Source organism: Anopheles coluzzii, chromosome 2 (genome assembly GCF_943734685.1).
Source record: "Anopheles coluzzii chromosome 2, AcolN3, whole genome shotgun sequence".
In the NCBI taxonomy this organism is placed as follows: Eukaryota; Metazoa; Arthropoda; class Insecta; order Diptera; family Culicidae; genus Anopheles; species Anopheles coluzzii.
In genome coordinates this window covers 80,008,961-80,027,558 of record NC_064670.1, presented here as the reverse complement: position 1 = coordinate 80,027,558, position 18,598 = coordinate 80,008,961, and the positions used below count along the sequence as shown (strand labels likewise).

The 18,598-nt window shown below is 40.3% G+C and overlaps 1 protein-coding gene and 1 long non-coding RNA gene across 2 annotated transcripts; one reads left to right on the top strand and one right to left on the bottom strand.

Annotated features, from left to right (window-relative positions):
* The first annotated feature begins 13,166 nt into the window (after positions 1 to 13,166).
* On the top strand, positions 13,167 to 15,921 carry LOC120956107 (uncharacterized). The gene is made up of 3 exons (XR_007451989.1): positions 13,167 to 13,518; positions 14,390 to 14,496; positions 14,558 to 15,921. It is a non-coding gene; the product is annotated as an uncharacterized LOC120956107 (long non-coding RNA).
* A 965-nt stretch (positions 15,922 to 16,886) lies between these two features.
* LOC120955016 (uncharacterized) lies at positions 16,887 to 17,999 on the bottom strand. Its single transcript, XM_049606232.1, has 3 exons — positions 17,719 to 17,999; positions 17,352 to 17,665; positions 16,887 to 17,290 (listed from the first exon to the last, which is right to left on the bottom strand). The coding sequence occupies exons 1-3, from the start codon at positions 17,940 to 17,942 to the stop codon at positions 16,887 to 16,889; spliced, it is 942 nt and encodes a 313-aa protein (XP_049462189.1). The 5' UTR covers positions 17,943 to 17,999.
* Positions 18,000 to 18,598: the final 599 nt, after the last annotated feature.

Genomic DNA, 18,598 nt, shown 5'->3' with positions numbered 1-18,598 from the left:
AAACGTATAAAGATTTCTTCAGACAACAAACTAGACCCATTCCGAGATCAAAACCTTCTGGTTGTTCCATATAAATTTCCTCACTTATTTCACCATTCAAAAATGCTGTACATACGTCCATTTGATGAATATACCAATTTTTGTAGTTTGCTATAGCAAACACCGTTCTTATGGTATCTAACCTTGCAACTGGGGAGTAAGTGTCAGTGTAATCAAAACCCTATCTTTGTGAAAATCCGCGGGCTACTAAACGAGCCTTGTATCTAACTTCTTGTTCATTTTCCCTCTTTATCTTGAAAACCCATTTGCATGATATTGTTTTTCTACCTTTTGGGAGTTGTACTAAAGACCATGTTTTGTTACTCTCAAGCGAATTCATTTCATCTTGGCCTGCTATTTTCCACTTATTCCAATCAGGCCTATTCTTTGCTTCTCCTAAAGATCGCGGTAAATCGTTCACAAAAGTTGTTGCACTTAATGCAAACCCCACATAATCCACCTCATAGTTTTCATGCCATCCGGGTGGTTTACGTTCTCTATCAGATCGACGACTCGATGATTCTGCTTCTTCGCGTTCATCAGATCGATCATCCATCGCTTCTTCTTCGTCGCTTCGTCGTCCGGAAACTTTCGTCTACTGTGCTCGGTTCAGATGTTTCACCAGATTTCTCGATTTGCACATTTGGTTCGTCATCATCGTTTTCATCGTCAGAGATGTGCTGCAAAATATTAACTGGAGAATTAGTTATAGAATTTGATGTCACCTTTAGCTGTGTTGCTCGTTGGGTTTCCTCAAAAACGACATCTCTTGCCACGACGATTTTCTTCAACAGAGGGTGCCAAACGCGATAGCCACAATGACTATAACCGACGAAAAGTCCTTTCCATGATTTCGAATCAAGTTTCTTCCGGCACTCCTTCGGAATGTGAACATGTACTGTAGAACCGAAAATACGCAGATTACGAACATCGGGTTTAACACCTTCCCACATCTCATACGGTGTCTTTCCACTATCGATCGCATTTGAAGGACTGCGATTAGTTAAGTATGCCGCTGTCTGCACTGCAGTTCCCCAAAACTCCTTTCCGATACCACTATCACCAAGCATTGAACGAGCCTTTTCAACTAATGTTCTATTCATACGTTCGCTTACACCATTTTGCTCGGGCGAGTAAGGTACAGTCCATTCCACTTGGATTCCTTTTTCAGAGCAAAAACTCAAGAAACTTTCACTTTTATATTCTCCACCGTTATCACATCGGATTCTGGATATTCTTTTACCAAATTTTGCACTAACAATCGCTTCGTATTTTTGGAAATACTTTTTCACTTCACTTTTGTTTTGCATAAGAAAAACCATTGTGTATCGGCTCCAATCATCAATAAATGTAACAAAATAATTTGCGCCATTATTGTCCACTGGACTATTAGGTCCACATACATCGGAATGTATTAATTCAAGCACACGACGTGATTGTTTTTCTTCTCGCGAGTGAAACGGTGTCCGAGTTTGCTTACCTGTATTGCATGCTTCACAAAACACATTTTCGTTTCCGAGGCTTCTTTTGTCCGACACATCCAAACCGCGAACCATATCACCTTTCATCAGCTTATCCAAATTTTTGAAACTAAGATGGCCAAATCGACGATGCCATTGTTCTAGGTTCCGTGGAATTTGTCCACAAGAATAATACGCCTCATGTGTGTTCGAATTATTGAAATTCAACCAATACAGTTTTCCACGTAACTCTCCTTTCACTATTAATTTCCCTCGTTTTGTTAACACTTCTACGCACCCATCATCAAAAATAACTTTAAAACCACTATTTGTTATTTTCCGTATGGATAACAAATTTGTAGGAGCTTCCGGCACATACAAAACGTTTTTCAGGGTAACTGGAATTTCATCACTTCCACCACGATCAAATACTATATCACCTTCATGCCAAGCTGTAATAAACTGATTTTCTTTCGCGACCGAAATATTCACTGGTGAACTTAATTTCCTTAACTCGCCAAATAAACTCTTATTATTCGATATATGCTCCGACGACCCAGAATCGACAATCCATGTTCCGTCAGAATTCATCGGAAATTTCCCATTGTTCACGAAACACACACCACGCGAATCGTCATCGTCACCACCAAGGTACGCGCTGGATTTCTTTGTTGGGTTTCTTCCCGTTGCTTTGTTCTTTTCTGGACACTGATTTGCCTTGTGGCCGTTCTTTTTACACACAAAACATTTTATTGTTCTCGTTTGCTGCTGTGGTTTTCGCTGCCAACCGTTTGCACTGGAAAACGCCGCTGGTTCCGAACTCGAGCTGTCCACCACACTACCACTTTGATGCTTTGTCTCTTCGTCAAGCAGTCGACTTTTCACGAAATCGACAGTTAAGCTATTCTCCGGCATTGTTTCCAAAGCCGTCACGAGCGTTGCATACGACGAATTCAAAGTAAGAAGAAGATGGCAAATCACATCTTCATCGTCCATTTTTCCACCAGTTGCTTTGTAATCGCGCACCAATTTGTCGAATTCCAAGAAATGCTCTCGAAGCGAGCCACTTTGGTGTTTCAGCGCAAGCAACTTTTTCTTCAAGAACATTCGGGACGCTAAACTTTTTCTTTCGTAAATACTATGGAGTGTATCCCACATTTCTTTCGGAGTATGTTTATCGCGAACATATTCCAACTGCGAATCTGCTATACGTGAGATCAGTAAAAGTTTACACTTCTTGTCATTTTTACTAAGATCATCACCATCTTTTCGTTCTTTCTGGATACATTCGGAAAGTCCTTTTTCTTCTAATAGAATTAACATTCTATATTTCCATGAAGCAAAGTTCGTTCCATTAAGCAATGGTAACAACACAACTTTATCATCTTCCATGGTTCAACACCACCAGTTTTCACTGCACTGTCCGTTAAACAATCACTTCACAAAAGAAGCCGGTATTCGTTTTCGCAGTACTGGATTAAACGTGTTCAGGCGGGACTGGGCACATAACCTATTGAGCGTATTGAGCGAGCGCAGTAAACACAACCGTTGCTGTCGATTGCCAATGCTCAACTGAGGTTTTTATTCTACATTCTAGTTCAAGATATTTACAAGTGTACAGTTGTATATGTGAATACATTAAGCACGGTTTCCACGTATTGAATTGGTATCTCAACAGTTTAGACAAGTTTCATCTAATCATGACCTATATAGCCTTCTCACTTTCTGAGCAAAAATCTATATGAATGGTCGTGTGGTCAGATACGTGGGTATCAACACCAACGACCATTACTCAAATCTCAGTGCTGGTGGTGTCCGTTGGAGTTTAGTATTTAAACAATCGTATCGCCGTTCTAGTTCTAGCGATGCATAACTTCAATGCGAAACCATACAACAGTACAGCGGAAATGAGAAAGCTCTCCTCCAAGCGATGAAGCTCAACTGGTTGGGGTATCCCACCAACAGATAGCGCCACCAGCTTTTTTGCTATTTTTAGGATGCATGAGTCGTTTGCCGTCTGCTAAACGAAGTCTTTCTATATTCCGTTTAGGTAGAGAATTTGAGTCGTTTAGAAGCCGTTTAGTGGTCGTTTAGTGGATTTGTGGCACTTGGGATGTAAATGATTTTAATAATATAACGATTATGAAACATTTGTTTTAAGGCAGTAAATGTGGACTATTCTCTTCTTCACGGATAACGATTGGTCCAGTGGTCTTCTCACCCACATCTTTCATAAGTTTTTGCAACCAGAGCAGCTCTCGACAGCCCTCCGCTAAAGCGACATATTCCGCTTCGCTCGACGAAAGGGTCACGCACTGCTGCTTCCGAGCTGACCACGAAATCGGTTCACCTAAATGAAAAATGAATCCCGAGTTCGATTTTCGATCTTGATGGTCGCCCGCCCAGTCGGCATCAACGTATGCTTCAAGCTGCCCATCTTCTTCAAGTTTCAATTTCAGATCTGCTGTTGAATTCAGATATCGCAATGTTCTCTTGGCTTCCGTCCAATCTGCTTGGCAAAGGATTGCACACCTTGCGCCCCAGGATGGATGCACTGATGGCAATTTTGGGCCGCGTGTTGCCCGCAACGTACAGCAAAGCACCCACCAAGCTTTGGAAATCGTCGTTTCGAGGCATTGGTTTCTCCTTCTTTTGCTGTATTTTCGGGTAACCGGAATCCATCCAGTAAATGTGGACTATTCTCTTCTAGTGATGAAAGCGAACTAAACCTTTATTGAACATTTTTATGACTACTATGATGAAAGAATCAATCATGCATGCTTGGATTCCTTCAACATTAAGTTGAGATTGGTCCTACAAAACACCACACTTTTAGTTTGACTGATAAAATCGGATGCGGCGTCCGACGAAATCAATTTTTTTTTATTCCGTCGTACGACGAAATCGCACGTCCGACGTTATCTGTCAAATTCCATATAAAATTTTGACAGGCCTTCCGATAAAATCGCATCCGATGGAGCACAGACACGGGCCTAAGGCCGGGCTACATTGATCGTACTCCGTAGTTTTTTGTGAAGATAGATGCTGGTATAATTGATCTATCAAAAAGTGTTTTGGGTCGAGGAGGCTTTAATTTTACCCAACGAAGGATAGATATTGGAAGATGCGGAGAAATGTTGCCCAGCGCTTTGCATGTAATAAATTCGACACAAGCCGGGAATTTGTTAGTTCTTGTTTAGTTCTATTTCGTCTCAAGCGTTGTACACAGAATGATCGTTCAGTGGCCAAACGTCACATGAATGCGCGCCCCGCATTGGCGTGCCATAAGCCCCCTATACACTGTTGTGCATGTCTGTCATAACCCTTGTTACAAGATGATGGCATGTGACAGCATAAATGACGATTTGCCCAACAACAACAATTAACGGCAACAATAATTAACTACTTTATTGCAATTTATGGAAGTTTATCAACATTTCAAACGGCATACAAGTAGCCTGGTTGAAACTTGATGAGACACCAAGAATGAATAATTTTGACACATAACCCAAGTGCCACAAATCCACTAAACGACCACTAAACGGCTTCTAAACGACTCAAGTTCTCTACCTAAACGGAATATAGAAAGACTTCGTTTAGCAGACGGCAAACGACTCATGCATTCTAAAAATAGAGAAAAAGCTGGTGGCGCTATCTGTTGGTGGGATACCCCAACCAGTTGAGCTTCATCGCTTGGAGGAGGGCTTTCTCATTTCCGCTGTACTGTTGTATGGTTTCGCATTGAAGTTATGCATCGCTAGAACTAGAACGGCGATACGATTGTTTAAATACTAAACTCCAACGGACACCACCAGCACTGAAGCAAGTGAGATTTGAGTAATGGTCGTTGGTGTTGATACCCACGTATCTGACCACACGACCATTCATGTAGATTTTTGCTCAGAAAGTGAGAAGGCTATATAGGTCATGATTAGATGAAACTTGTCGAAACACATTGCAAGAAAAGGATAGCAATATAATGATGAGTTGTAATACGCCATCTATTGATGAAACCAATGAAGCTGTGGAGCTTTCATTTTTTTTTCTATGGATATTCAATTTTCCAGTCGTTTAAGCCTAATCTGTGGCGCTTGGGAAATTATACCTGTCGTGATATAAGGTTCTTTTTGACATCTTTTTATTTAAAAAAAGTTCCTTCTAATTAAAAGGGTTATTTAAATTATATTTAGCTTGTTCTTCCTTTACGTCTGTCTTCGACTTCTCTAAACACAAGACTGACTCCGTTTCATTCTTTTGACGTTTTCTTCCTTTTCCTTGCTTGACGTTTCCTACGTTTGGGTTTTATTTCGCCCTGATATTGCTATCTCTCTCTGCTTCTCCATTTCCATCTGATTCGCCGGCTTTTTGAAATCTCTGTTACGTCGCAAAGCCGGTTACGTTCTTCTATGTGAAATTAATTACTTTCTTGATGTTTTTAGTACAAGTTTTACGTTCTCTCCTCTTTTGCTCCTCCTATGCTATTTCCATTCTCTACAATACCGACATTTAGCTTGCGCTGGCCGTCGCCAGATACGCTAGTGAAAATCACAATTACACTTCGGAGTACGATCAATGTAGCCCGGCCTTTAGATGTCAAACTGCCTGTAACGAACTTTTGGCTATTTGTCAAATCGTTCTACAATACGGAACCTCGTTCGTATACAGTCCTTGGTTCTGGGGCTGTGAACATGTATATGTGAAAGGCCGAGGGAGTGACAAAATGCTGGCAAATTTTTCAAAACGTAGGCCTTTGTCACTTTTTTGAGCTTTTGTCAAAATTTTGTAACCTGGAGCAGCCAGGAAATAAAGATGACAAAAATATTCTGTTGGCAGTGTTGTAGCAATACCTATCTGAAGTAACGGTCAGAACCTCGCCGTATGCAATTTTGCCGCATGCGGCAAGCAATCAGCTTTCTCAATTTACTAACTTTTCAAGGTATTGTCATAATATTTCATTGTTTCTTCATAAAGATAAACATTATTTGATATGATTTTGGACATTTGACATCTGAAATAAAATCGCATGCGGCGATGCGGCAATATCAAATGATTTTGATTTTGCCGCATCGCCACATGCGGCCGATTCGCAGGTGCTGTAATTAACGTCAAATCCAATAAAAAAGCTTGCGGCAAAATCGTATGCGGCGAGGTTCTGACCACTGCCTGACAGAACACTTTTCGAACAAAGTCGTGTTTGCTGGCCCGTCAAACATTGCGAGGGTTGCGAGTGGTATCATCTGCTAGAAATCTTAGGGTATTTTAAATAATGTTTGTAATTTATTCATTAATTATTTTTGTTGCGGTGTTATTTGTCGAAAGGATCACTTTTTCAATTTTTGTGGAATTTTTCAAAATATAATGTTAAAATTCAGGTGTTTTTTATGCTACAATTTGCACTGTTATAGCTGATCTCGGGTTGCTATAATTATAACTGCTAAAACTACCCGTCAAACATTGCGAGGGTTGCGAGTGGTATCATCTGCTCGAAATCTTAGGGTATTTTAAATAATCTTTGATTTTTATTCATTAATTATTTTTGTTGCGATGTTATTTGTCGAAAAGATCACTTTTTCAATTTTTGTGGAATTTTTCAAAATATAATGTTAAAATTCAGGTGTTTTTTATGCTACAATTTGCACTGTTATAGCTGATCTCGGGTTGCTATAATTATAACTGCTAAAACTACGGGCGAAAACTATCTAGGCTCGCAAGCTCTTTAATGCGAGGGCTCTGGGGCTGTGAACTTGTATGGCATGCGAGTCGTCGCGCGCTCTGGCAAATCGCTGTCAATTGCCTGGCGGGTACGGGCGAAAACTATCTAGGCTGGCAAGCTCTTTAATGCGAGGGCTCTGGGGCTGTGAACTTGTATGGCATGCGAGTCGTCGCGCGCTCTCGCAAATCGCTGTCCATTCCCTGGCGGGGGTCCTGTTCGATTGGTGCCAGAGCCGCCTTACCCAGCGCTCTAGCTTTAATCGCACACGACATCGAACATGAAAAATGTATGGGATTTAACATGTATGTCTTGTTTGTCTGTTTGTGACTGACAGTGCACCACCATATGATCACCGACAAACCGACGTGACACTTCGAACAAAATGAGCTTCAAAAGTTGTCTCCTTATTTCAAATGAAAATAAGTTAAACACTAGCGCCATCTCTATAATGATTCGCTTACTACACTGACACAGAGAAGAAACTGCTAAATCCCCTTTTTGTTTTTCTTCGCAAATTCCAATGCGTATTGTTTTATGTACTTCTCACATCTTTTGCATTGATTTGGAAACTTATAAAATGATTTTCCTGGGTGTTTTGTCCAATAATTCTCACAAAATCTTGCCTCACACTTCCTTCGCAATTTGTATTTGGAAAAGTTGTTTACATCGAAGCAGCAGTGTACAGAGCTTACTTTGACAGAAGTGATCGCCTCACTGGTAAATGACAGTACTTTCGTGTGGGACACTTTTGTAAAGCCAGTTTCACGTCGGTTTGTCGGTGATATGATTTTATGGGTTTCCCAAGTGCCACAAATCCACTAAACGACCACCAAACGGCTTCTAAACGACTCAAGCTCTCAGCCTAAACGGAATATAAAAAGACATCGTTTAGCAGACGGCAAACGACTCAAAAAAATTGGTGGTGGCCACCTGTTGGGAACCTGCGATATTACAAGAAACTTACAAAGTTCAAAGCTTCAAGCAATTAAAGTTTTCAACGTTCAAAGCTTTCGAAGCTTAAAGCTTACAAGGTTTGAAACATTCAACGGTTAAAGTTTTCACTACCACATATTCGCTTTTCTTTTCTCTTATTCCAGTATCAGTGGTTGTACGAATTGCTGCTTGAACATAAAAAACATGTGTTGGTGAGTGATCGTACTTTGCTGCTCTGATATTCAAGTGTGTTCTGTATTTACTGTTGTGAGTTCACTGGTTTATTAGGAAAATACTTCGGGTTTACACAATTCGTTTTATACGCGATAACAATGGCAATCGGAGAGAGAGAAAGAAGTCCAAAAAGCGCGGACGCAAGCGGCGTGGTCTGCTTGGATGACAGCTGTTGACGTCTGTCACTTATCCTGCGTTCACATACATAACATTTCCTCCCTGCTTTAATAAAGATGCTTCTAGGGAGAAAATTTCTTGGGCGGCTGCCGGAGTCTGGTCGAACGACGCAAAGTTGTTGACACGTTTCCTGGTGGTTGTGGGCTGGAAGGTGGTGTTGAGAAGGTCTCATCCTCCAAATCGTCATCAGCTGTTACGACCTGCTCTGGTTCTGCTGGGGCTGACGGTGCTGCGTGGCCATAGAAACGAAGCCTTCTAGTAGCGGTACTTGAAGATACAGCTAGTGGTGTCGATGTGGTAGTCGTTGCAACCGGTGGTGAGATTGCAGCTGAAGAACTTTTTTCTTCATCGTTGGTCTTCATTTCAAACCGTCGAATTTGATCAATGTGCCGCTTCAAATGTTGACCGTTGTACAACACATCGTAATGTAGGTCTCCCAATCGGGCGAAGATGGTAGCCGGAATCCACTTGTCCATGCGCGTGTTGCCTGATAGTACGTAGACGGACTGTCCAGGTGGCAAAGTTCGAAACGCAGGCCGGAACTGGGCTTTTTGTCTTTCGGAGACACTGGCGTGAACAGCTTGTGGTCTCACGAGGTCGAGTCGAGTACGAATGTTTCGTCCAAGAAACAGTTTGGCTGGAGAGTCTTTCGTCTCGGCGTGTGGAGTTTTACGGAAATGCTGTAGGAATGTGTTTAAGTTGCGTGTGAGGTTAGCGCTTGTTGTTCCCATAGCTTTGAGACCATTTTTCACCGTTTGGACATAACGTTCGGCTTGTCCATTGGTTGCTGGGTGGTAAGGTGCGGTGAGTTTGTGATATTTGACTCCACTCTTTTGCAGGAACTCTTTAAACTCCTTTGCGGTGAACTGAGTACCGTTATCGGATACTACGGTGATCGGTACTCCATACGTTGCAAAGAGTTCGTCTAGAATTTTAATTGTTGCTGCTGAAGTTATAGTGTTTGTGGGCTTGACTTCGACCCATTTACTAAAAGCGTCGACAACAATTAACAGCATAGTGTTGCATACGGGACCAGCGAAGTCAATATGGATGCGCTCCCAGGGAGCACTCGGATACTCCCAGTGATGGCTGTCGAACCTGGGAGGTGTTGGTCCATAACGAGCACATGCGTGACACTCCTTAGCTGTTTTCTCTATATCGGCGTCGATGCCGGGCCAGTAGACATATGATCGGGCTAAGGCTTTCATCCTAACGATGCCGAAGTGTGCCACATGCAAATCGTTAAGAATGGCTTGACGTAGTGTGCTTGGTATGACTACTCGGTGCTCAAAGAGTAAACAGTTGGCTGCGATTGTGTACTTCGATTCGGGTGCTTTGTATCCATATTGTCCGAGGTTTTGACCTTGCTCAAGGTGTTGAAGGATTTTTCCTAGGTGAGGATCTTTGCGTGTTTCTCGAGCAATGTGCTCTGCTCTTACTGGCAGTTGTTCGATTTGGACATGCGCAAATTGTTCAAAATCGTCGCCTGAGCTTCTTCCCTCGTCTTTGAATTGGTTGACATTAGAATTGTTCGGAATTCTCGAACAGTAGTCAGCGTTCGTGTTGAGATTTGTAGGCTTGAATACAACATCGAAGTTGAAGTGTGCCAAGTAGTCAGCATAATTCGCCATTCTGCTAATACACAACGTTGGAAGGGATTTCTCGGGGTGTAGAATTTGTGTTAGCGGTTTATGGTCCGTCACTAAAGTAAATTTACGTGCATACAAATAGTGAAAGAACTTTTTCACTGCCCACACGATTGCTAACGCCTCTTTGTCTATCTGCGGATACTTTTGCTCTGTTTTGGACATCGTGCAGCTAGCATAAGCTATGGGGCGTTCCGTTCCGTCAGACAATCGGTGTGATAGTACGGCTCCCAAACCGGTTTTGCTGGCATCCGTGGCTAAGATAACGGGAAGTGTAGGATCGTATTGTACCAAGACTTGCGGTGAGATTAGCGCTTCCTTAATATCTTGGTAGGCTTCATCCGCGTCGTCATTCCATTCGAATGTCTGCGCTGTGAGCAAATCACGTAAGCTACGAGCTCGTGTTGAAAGGTTCGGAATGAACGAACTGTAATAGGTAGCTTTGCCTAAAAATAGCTGCAGCTCTTCCGGGGTGTTTGGACGTGGAGCATCACGGATTGCGGCAATGTGTTTGTCGGATTTGTGCAACCCATGGCGATCGATCTTGTGACCAAGACACTCTAACGAAGGAACAGCAAATACACATTTCGCTCGATTAAGCCGGAGTCCGTTATCTTTTAGTTTCTGTAGTGTACCTTTGAGGGTTTCGAGCAGGTTGTCGAAATTGGCTGCGGCTACGATTATGTCGTCGTAAAAATTGACCACATTGTTTAGGTCTTGCAGAACGCTTTCCATACGCCTTTGCCATATTGCTGGGATATTGGCGGCTCCATAAACTGCTCTGGTCGGTCGGATGAGACCATGTGTAACAGTGTTTAGCGTAAGGACGTGCTTGAAATCATCGTCTATAGGAAGGTGGGTGTATGCATCGGTTAAATCGAGATGACAAAAGAAGGCAGCTCCCTTGAGTTTGTTAAAAATGTCCTCGACCTTCGGGATGGGGTGTTCATCGACTATCATACGAGGATTAACAGTCGGTTTGTAATTACCCGTAATTCTGATGTTCCCGTTCTTTTTAACAACGATGTGTGTGGGTGAAGCCCATTCGGAGTAGTCTACTCGTTCGTAAAAGCCTGCTGCAATCTTTTTGTTGATTTCTGCTGCGTAACGCTCTCGCAGAGAAAGTGGTACCTCTCTAGCCTTAGAAAAAATAGGTGTGGCGCCAGGCTTTAGATGTACTTTTGCCGGAGGACCAATTAGCTTTCCAGGGGTATCGCTAAAAACTTCTCGAAAATTTTCCAAAAGATCATTGAGTTTCGATTTTTGAATGGCTGATGGTTCTGTGTCAGTGACTGATTGGACAGAAACATTAGGAGCAAACATGGAATTTATATCGATCTGATCTGAAAACTGCGCGATCCATTCTCTACCGAATAACGGCTCGGATGTTCCCGAAACAACATAAACGTTTAGTTTTCTATTTGCAGACCCAATGGCTACGTTAACTGGCAAACGTCCTAAACAGGTGATGCTGTGACCTGAATAGCTAGAAAACTGTCGTTCGGATGGAAGTAAGCGGAATTGTTTTTTAATTGTTTTTAACTTTGCTTCCGAAATAATACCGCATGGGGCTCCTGTGTCAAGCTCCATGTGTAAAGGATGTCCATCGATCGTAACTTCTACCATTTTCTTCCCGGATGGCGAAGTTGTTTGTAGGGCATTTAGCGTTTGTACGTAATCGATGGAGGCTTCTGGGCGGGTGTTTACGGGATTAATAGAATCTTCATCGTGGTTAGTTTTCCGAGATCTACACACTTTAGAAATGTGTCCCTTTTTGTTGCACGTGTTGCAACGAGCATCACGAAAACGACATTGATTTCGGAGGTGGTTTCCACCACAACCATTGCACATACCTGGATTTGTTGTACCTTGTTTTGGTTTACCTTGGGACGTTTCTCGCCGTGTTGACTTGCTGGGCTTCGACGTAGCACGAGATGCAGGTGTCTTCTTTGTCTTCGGCTGCTCGTAACCCAACTTATTCGTTGATTCGACGGACGGCATCCCTGCGTTAACCTCCTGCGCGGTGTTGTGTGTTGCTTCCAGCGTGCTGGCGATCTCACATGCATCTTTAAATGTTACTGGATTCTTTGCGATAATCTCGTCGCAAATACCACGTTCCAATAGTCCGTGTAGCAATTGTTCGATGAGCATGCGGTCCAAGAACTCTCCGTAATCACAATGAGCAGCTCCCTGCTTCAGGCGTAATGTGAATTGTGCGATGCTTTCCCCTTGCTGCTGCGTAATTTGCCGGAACTTGATGCTTTCGACAAACTTATTGCGCTGTTTGTCAAAATGCGTTTCGAGCGTTTTCCGGAGATCCTTGTACAGAATCTCTTGCGGTAGCTTCGGTGCAATCAGGAACTTTAGCGCGTTGTTTAACTCGGCTCCCATGTGGACTCTCGCGTAATCGGCGTACTTTTCGGTAGGGATACCGTTCAGCTGCAGGGCCCATTCCATTCGGTCGAAATAGTCGCAGACGGTCCCTTCGGTGGTGCGATAAGCTGGATGAGAAAATGACGGTGCCCGTGACGTCGAGGGTGTTGCATCTTGGCGTGCTTCCCCTGCCGCTGATCCGATGGCTGTTTTTAGGGCTTCCGCGATCATGCGGGATAGCGCAGCCATAGACGATGGATCTAGTGTCGTCATTTTAAAGTAAGTTTTTCTTCTCACAGTGAATCTCTCACAAGGGTAATGTACGTTACAGACTGTGGACCGTAAATCCGGAACTTCTGACACCAAATGTTCTGTATTTACTGTTGTGAGTTCACTGGTTTATTAGGAAAATACTTCGGGTTTACACAATTCGTTTTATACGCGATAACAATGGCAATCGGAGAGAGAGAAAGAAGTCCAAAAAGCGCGGACGCAAGCGGCGTGGTCTGCTTGGATGACAGCTGTTGACGTCTGTCACTTATCCTGCGTTCACATACATAACAAAGTGTATGTGCTACTGTCCTGTTTACTTCCTCCTTGTCACTTGTCCACTCGCTGTAGGCAATCCATTGATTGCTCTTTCGCAGGAATCGAGGCGGCGATAAGCGCTTTTGTTTATCCCACCAAGCCAGGTATGCTATCCGCTACAACTGTTCTCCCCCCACCCCCTACCCGTCACCAGGCACTAGTGTTTCTCGGCTGAAGCTTGCCGGTGATGTGCGCGTTGAAGAGCTACGTAGTTTGCTGTTGAATCTGAAAGTGGATGGAAGAGAAATTGTTGAGTGATAACAAATCTTATAGTTATTTTGTGGTTTTGATCCAAGTGATACTGTTCACCAACCTGCACCTTAACAACCTACTTTGTGGGGCTGATTGAAACCCGGTATGCTATGAGTACACAAAATAGTGCGATACAAACCGTTTAAGTGTTTCCATATATTTAATATTGTGCGTAAAAGAAATAGATGCATGTTCCAGATCTTGATTCAATGACCGTGTTCTTTTCATAATCGTGCAAAAGTTGTTACATGTATGTGTGTTTATTCAGAAACAATGTTAGTTGTATTTATATTGGCTTTGCTTTGTGTTGTGTTTTTACCATTATATCGGTGAGAAAGAACCAACTTAACGTGTGAAACATATGTTATTTTCGTGTTAAAAATTTAGAAAACTTTTTCATCTCTCCAACAACAACGGTGCACAAAGATTATTTTGTTGTGTCGGGAAATAGGCAGTCACAATTTGTTTTTTTCTTCTTCTTCTTCTTTTGGCTCAACAACCGATTTCGGTTAAGGCCTGCCTGTACCCACTTGTGGGCTTGGCTTTCAGTGACTAATTGATTCCCCCCCATAGCAGGATAATCAGTCCTACGTATGACGGCGCGGTCTATTTGGGGATTGAACCCATGACGGGAATGTTGTTAAGTCGTACGAATTGACGACTGTACCACGAGACCGGCTTGTTTTTTTTATAATCGTTTAAAAGTGATTACATCTAACTGCATTTAAAAGCTCAATGCTATTGCTGTATTTATATCGGCTTTGCTTTGTGTTGTGATTAATTATCTTCATGTGATGGACATGTAAACTTTATCATTATATCGGTGTGAATGAACCAACCTAACGTGTAAAAATTTTATTATTTCCGTATTGAGCATTTTAAAATATATTTTCACCTGTTTTGTTTTCAATAGAAACGTCGTAAAATTGATAACTAAGTTATTTTTTTTTATTTTTTTTTTTTTGTATTTTCAGACTTCAACATTGCGTGCTTCAACAGCGTTCAATATAGCTTTTTATATTTTGATGATCCAGCTTTGTCAGCATAGTGTTTTGTAAGGGGTTACCTGAATCATTGGAAGGTATTTTTATCATCAAATTCAAAGAAACCAAATGAAATTAAACTTTTTTCTGTTGTTGCAGATATTATGCCTTTTTCGATTATAACGACGCATGGCCCAAAGGCTTTTCTGAACTTACACTAGTGCCAGATGGTTGGATCCAGAGTACCAGTGCTGGGAAAAGTTATGTGTATTGGCCCAAAGGAGACATAGCTAAGCTGATCAAAGTTGAAACAAGTACTCCTTCATCTGGATGGACGAGACAAGCGTGTGTAGTTCAAAAATCAAATATTTTATCTTTACAACAAGGTATAGCTATACTTAGCGATATGTCAGGAGAATCGAGTGATGATTCTTGTATCATACAATCCGTAAAAACTATGTATAGGCAGCGATTTGGCCAGAGAGCATTAGAAAATGCTAACAAAGTTAACGCCTTGTCTGAAAATTGTATACAGTTAGAAACAGGCACTTTAGCTACAGGTTGCTCACAATTCAAGACAGACACTTTAGCTAAAGGTGGTTCACAGTTAGAGAGAGACATTTTACCGTATGGTTGTGCACAATTAGATACAAATACTTCACCCAAAGGTTGTTCACAGTTAGAAACAGACACTACGAATGAATTCATGGAATCAGCACAGCCGAGTGTTGCACCAGAAACGACTAGAAAGGATTTTCCTTCAGTTCCTTCTCAATTAGAGCAAAGTAATAGCTTTTCTCCTACAAATCACATGGAAAATGCAATCACAAGTTTGATCGCTGTTGTAGGTGGTTTAATTCAACAAATCAGCGACATAAATTCCAACAAACTGATAGGATTAGATAAAATTAATAATTTAACAAAAGTACTAGAGCAGCAGATCGTACCAACGTTAGGTGCTCTTGTAGAGGAATTTAAAGAGTTAAAAAAAAAGTTAATTTAAATACGGTACAAATGGATCTGTTCATTAACAGTTTGGAGCAAGAAAACAGAAAAAGAAAAAAACCATCATTTTCAATGGATCCGATCGATAACCATAAAGATTTAAAGGATTTTGACAAAAGTCTTGAGGAAGACGATTTTAAAACATCTGTTATTGATTGGCTTACCCATAACATATGTGAAACAAACAGTAATAATAGAATGTTAGATGCTTTGGATATGTTACTGAATCGTTCATTTTGTACGCAAATTAGTTGGTCAGGACAAGGCAAAGAAAACTCGAAAATACCGATAAAAATGTTTCCTAATTTCTTAGAAGTTTTTAGAGAGATAGGTACAACCCATTTGACTTTGGTAACAGATCAATGCTTGAAAGATTTTTTCATAAAAAAATTAAAGCATAGCCAGGAAAGATGCATGATTCAAGGGTTACGAAAACCTACTTCTCACAACAAAAGATGTTGATGTTAAGAAGTTTTTGAATACATTTATTAATTAATAATAAAAAGATTAAAAACTTGGTCGCATTATGTTTCTACAGAATGTGTTTAAAAATAACAGAAACGTGAATTGCCATAAAAAATGAATTCTCGTAAAACCATTTAACTAAGGCTTACTATACGCTCTATATATTAGTTAAATTTGATTCAATTTGACATGTTTGTTTAGTTGTTAACTACATAACTAATTTCTATTCTATAAAAAAGTGTAGTAGCGGAATGAAAAAAAAATTGGATCCATCAGGTTCGACACTATTAATTGCTACCAGCTTACATTTTACATCTTCACATCTGTATTCGGACGCTGAACGAGTAATTTTCTTTATATCACCTTCAAACGCATGCAATATTTGTGAAGAAAATGGACTATCAAATGCATCATAACAATCAAGTAATTTGAAACCCTGAATAACAATTGATCCGTGTTCTTTAGTAGCAGAATGGTACTTCACAATACAATTATCAGTTGTCAAAAACCAAGAATCAGGAAAATAATTTCTCAGTAGACAACCACTTCGTAAATGTAACTGCATGCTACCATTTTTTTGAATTTTAAGGAAAGGAAATTGTACTTTAGTCATATTTATAGGTTTAAAATTCATTAATTCAATTTTTCTATTAGCTATCTGTTGCAAATTTTTGTATCCTGATCTGAGCATATTTTTCATGGAGTGTAAGTCGTTTTCAAATTTAAAGGTTGAAAGGGTAGGCAATTTTCCAAATTTATCTACGTCCTTGTAAATATGTTGTAAATTGTGAACATTGCTGGTCATATACTTTACACCATAAATCTTCTCGAAGTCTAGAACATATTGCTCAAGCATTTCGGCAGCAAGTTTCCAATTTGATTTGTAAATGTTTGACGACAATAATATAATTGAACAAAATAGAAGCATAAAATGTTCGTATGCGTCTTCTGGTAAATAGTGCTTTAGGATAACAAAGCTTGAATAATGAAAAAAAAAACTACTATATTCTGTGCCTTTCTAATGTCGCAAACAATATAGATCTCGTGTTTTACGATGAATTTCATAAGGTAATTTAACATTTTTTAACCACTTAGAAATTTGTTCAATCGTACTGGAAGCCCACTTTGTGTATTTACCTAAGGTACCATCTCTCCACCCAAACAGTAATCTTCGCATAATACCCAAGTATATCAAATGCAGTACGTCTGCGATAATAACATTCTGTATCATGTCGAAATTATCCAGTAGCAGTAGAGGTGTCAAGATTTTATGATGTGCGGTCTGGGATGCTTCTCTAAATTCCTTGTCAGTTCGGAGAGGAGCGTTAATGCCTCTAAACACAACTGTATTCGAATCGTGGTTAAATTCTCCAACACATTTACACTTCAAACACCCATTCTTCGCGTTGAAATAAGCAACACCTAAAGACGTGAATAGTTAATTAGTAACTTTTGACACAATTAAAACAATTTACAATTTTACCTTTTATAAATGCTCTGGCTGGTGAGTCTGCTATTATTGCTCGTATTTTTACTCCTATCTTTCTGGTCTTTACAAAAACTCCATTGGCCATTAATGAATTTACTTCAGTGATTAAGGGTCCTAAAAATTCATCCAGATTTCCTGGCTTTTTGGGGCCACAGAAAATCGCTACAGTCATGACAGGAAAGTCAGGAAGTTCATGTATATTTGCGAGTATTGGCCAAAATTGCGTGGACGAACTCTTATGTAAGGGTAAGCCATCGATAGAAATATTAATAGAAATAGTTTCCACATCAATTTCGTCGTCCCTGAAACTGAAAATTCAATGAGTTGAAAACACCATCAAGACATTTTTTCTGATTCTCACCTGAAATTATTGATGATACACTTCTGCAAACCGTTGTACCAATATTGTCCTCCTTCAATATTTGTAATATTTGTTGCTGTTCTTGGTGTTTTCAAGAGCGTCCTTGGGTCCTTGGGAAAATTTTGCGCAGTCTTTTCCCTAAGCATTTCAAGCATCATTTCTACAGAATGGTGTGTCTGATTTGTAGCTAAAGCCCAATATTTAACACATTCAACGAATGCCATCTGTTGAAATATTGAACTACTATTTTCTTCATTACAATCTTCAGTATCAGCAGCATTGATAATCTGAAAGCGCTGCAGCATCTTCCGAATGTGTATTTTCGGGTACCTAAAACACAAAACATGTTCCAATTTATGAACATTTTTATAAAATTTAAGCATGCAAACATAAGCACTTACAAATTCGCCAAGGCAGTCATTAGATGATGTCGATGAACTAACCACAACATTCGCCAAGTTTCCATTTGTTTTTTGTAATTTATCCCTATGCCTGTATAGCATACCACTTTTTCTAATCCGTTTAGTAAACTCCATTGTATTATATTTTAAAAAAATGTTAATAATGTTCAATATGATAATAAACAAATGATGAATTCACTTCACAAAAAGAAACACAAGTCTGATTTTATCAAGAATACATCCACTAATAAATGTCCATACGTGTATGTCACTTGTATATATATGCATACGCAGCTTATCATAAATGATCACGATCTTTGAGCTTTATGTAAGCGAAAAAAAGACGCCATCTAGTGATCAAACAACTAAAGCTCTGAAACTTGAATTTTTTTAATATGAAAATGTTGTCATGGAAAAAGTGAAATAACGCCATCTAGTGCATCAACTAATGAAGCTATAGAATTTCATTTTTTTTATAT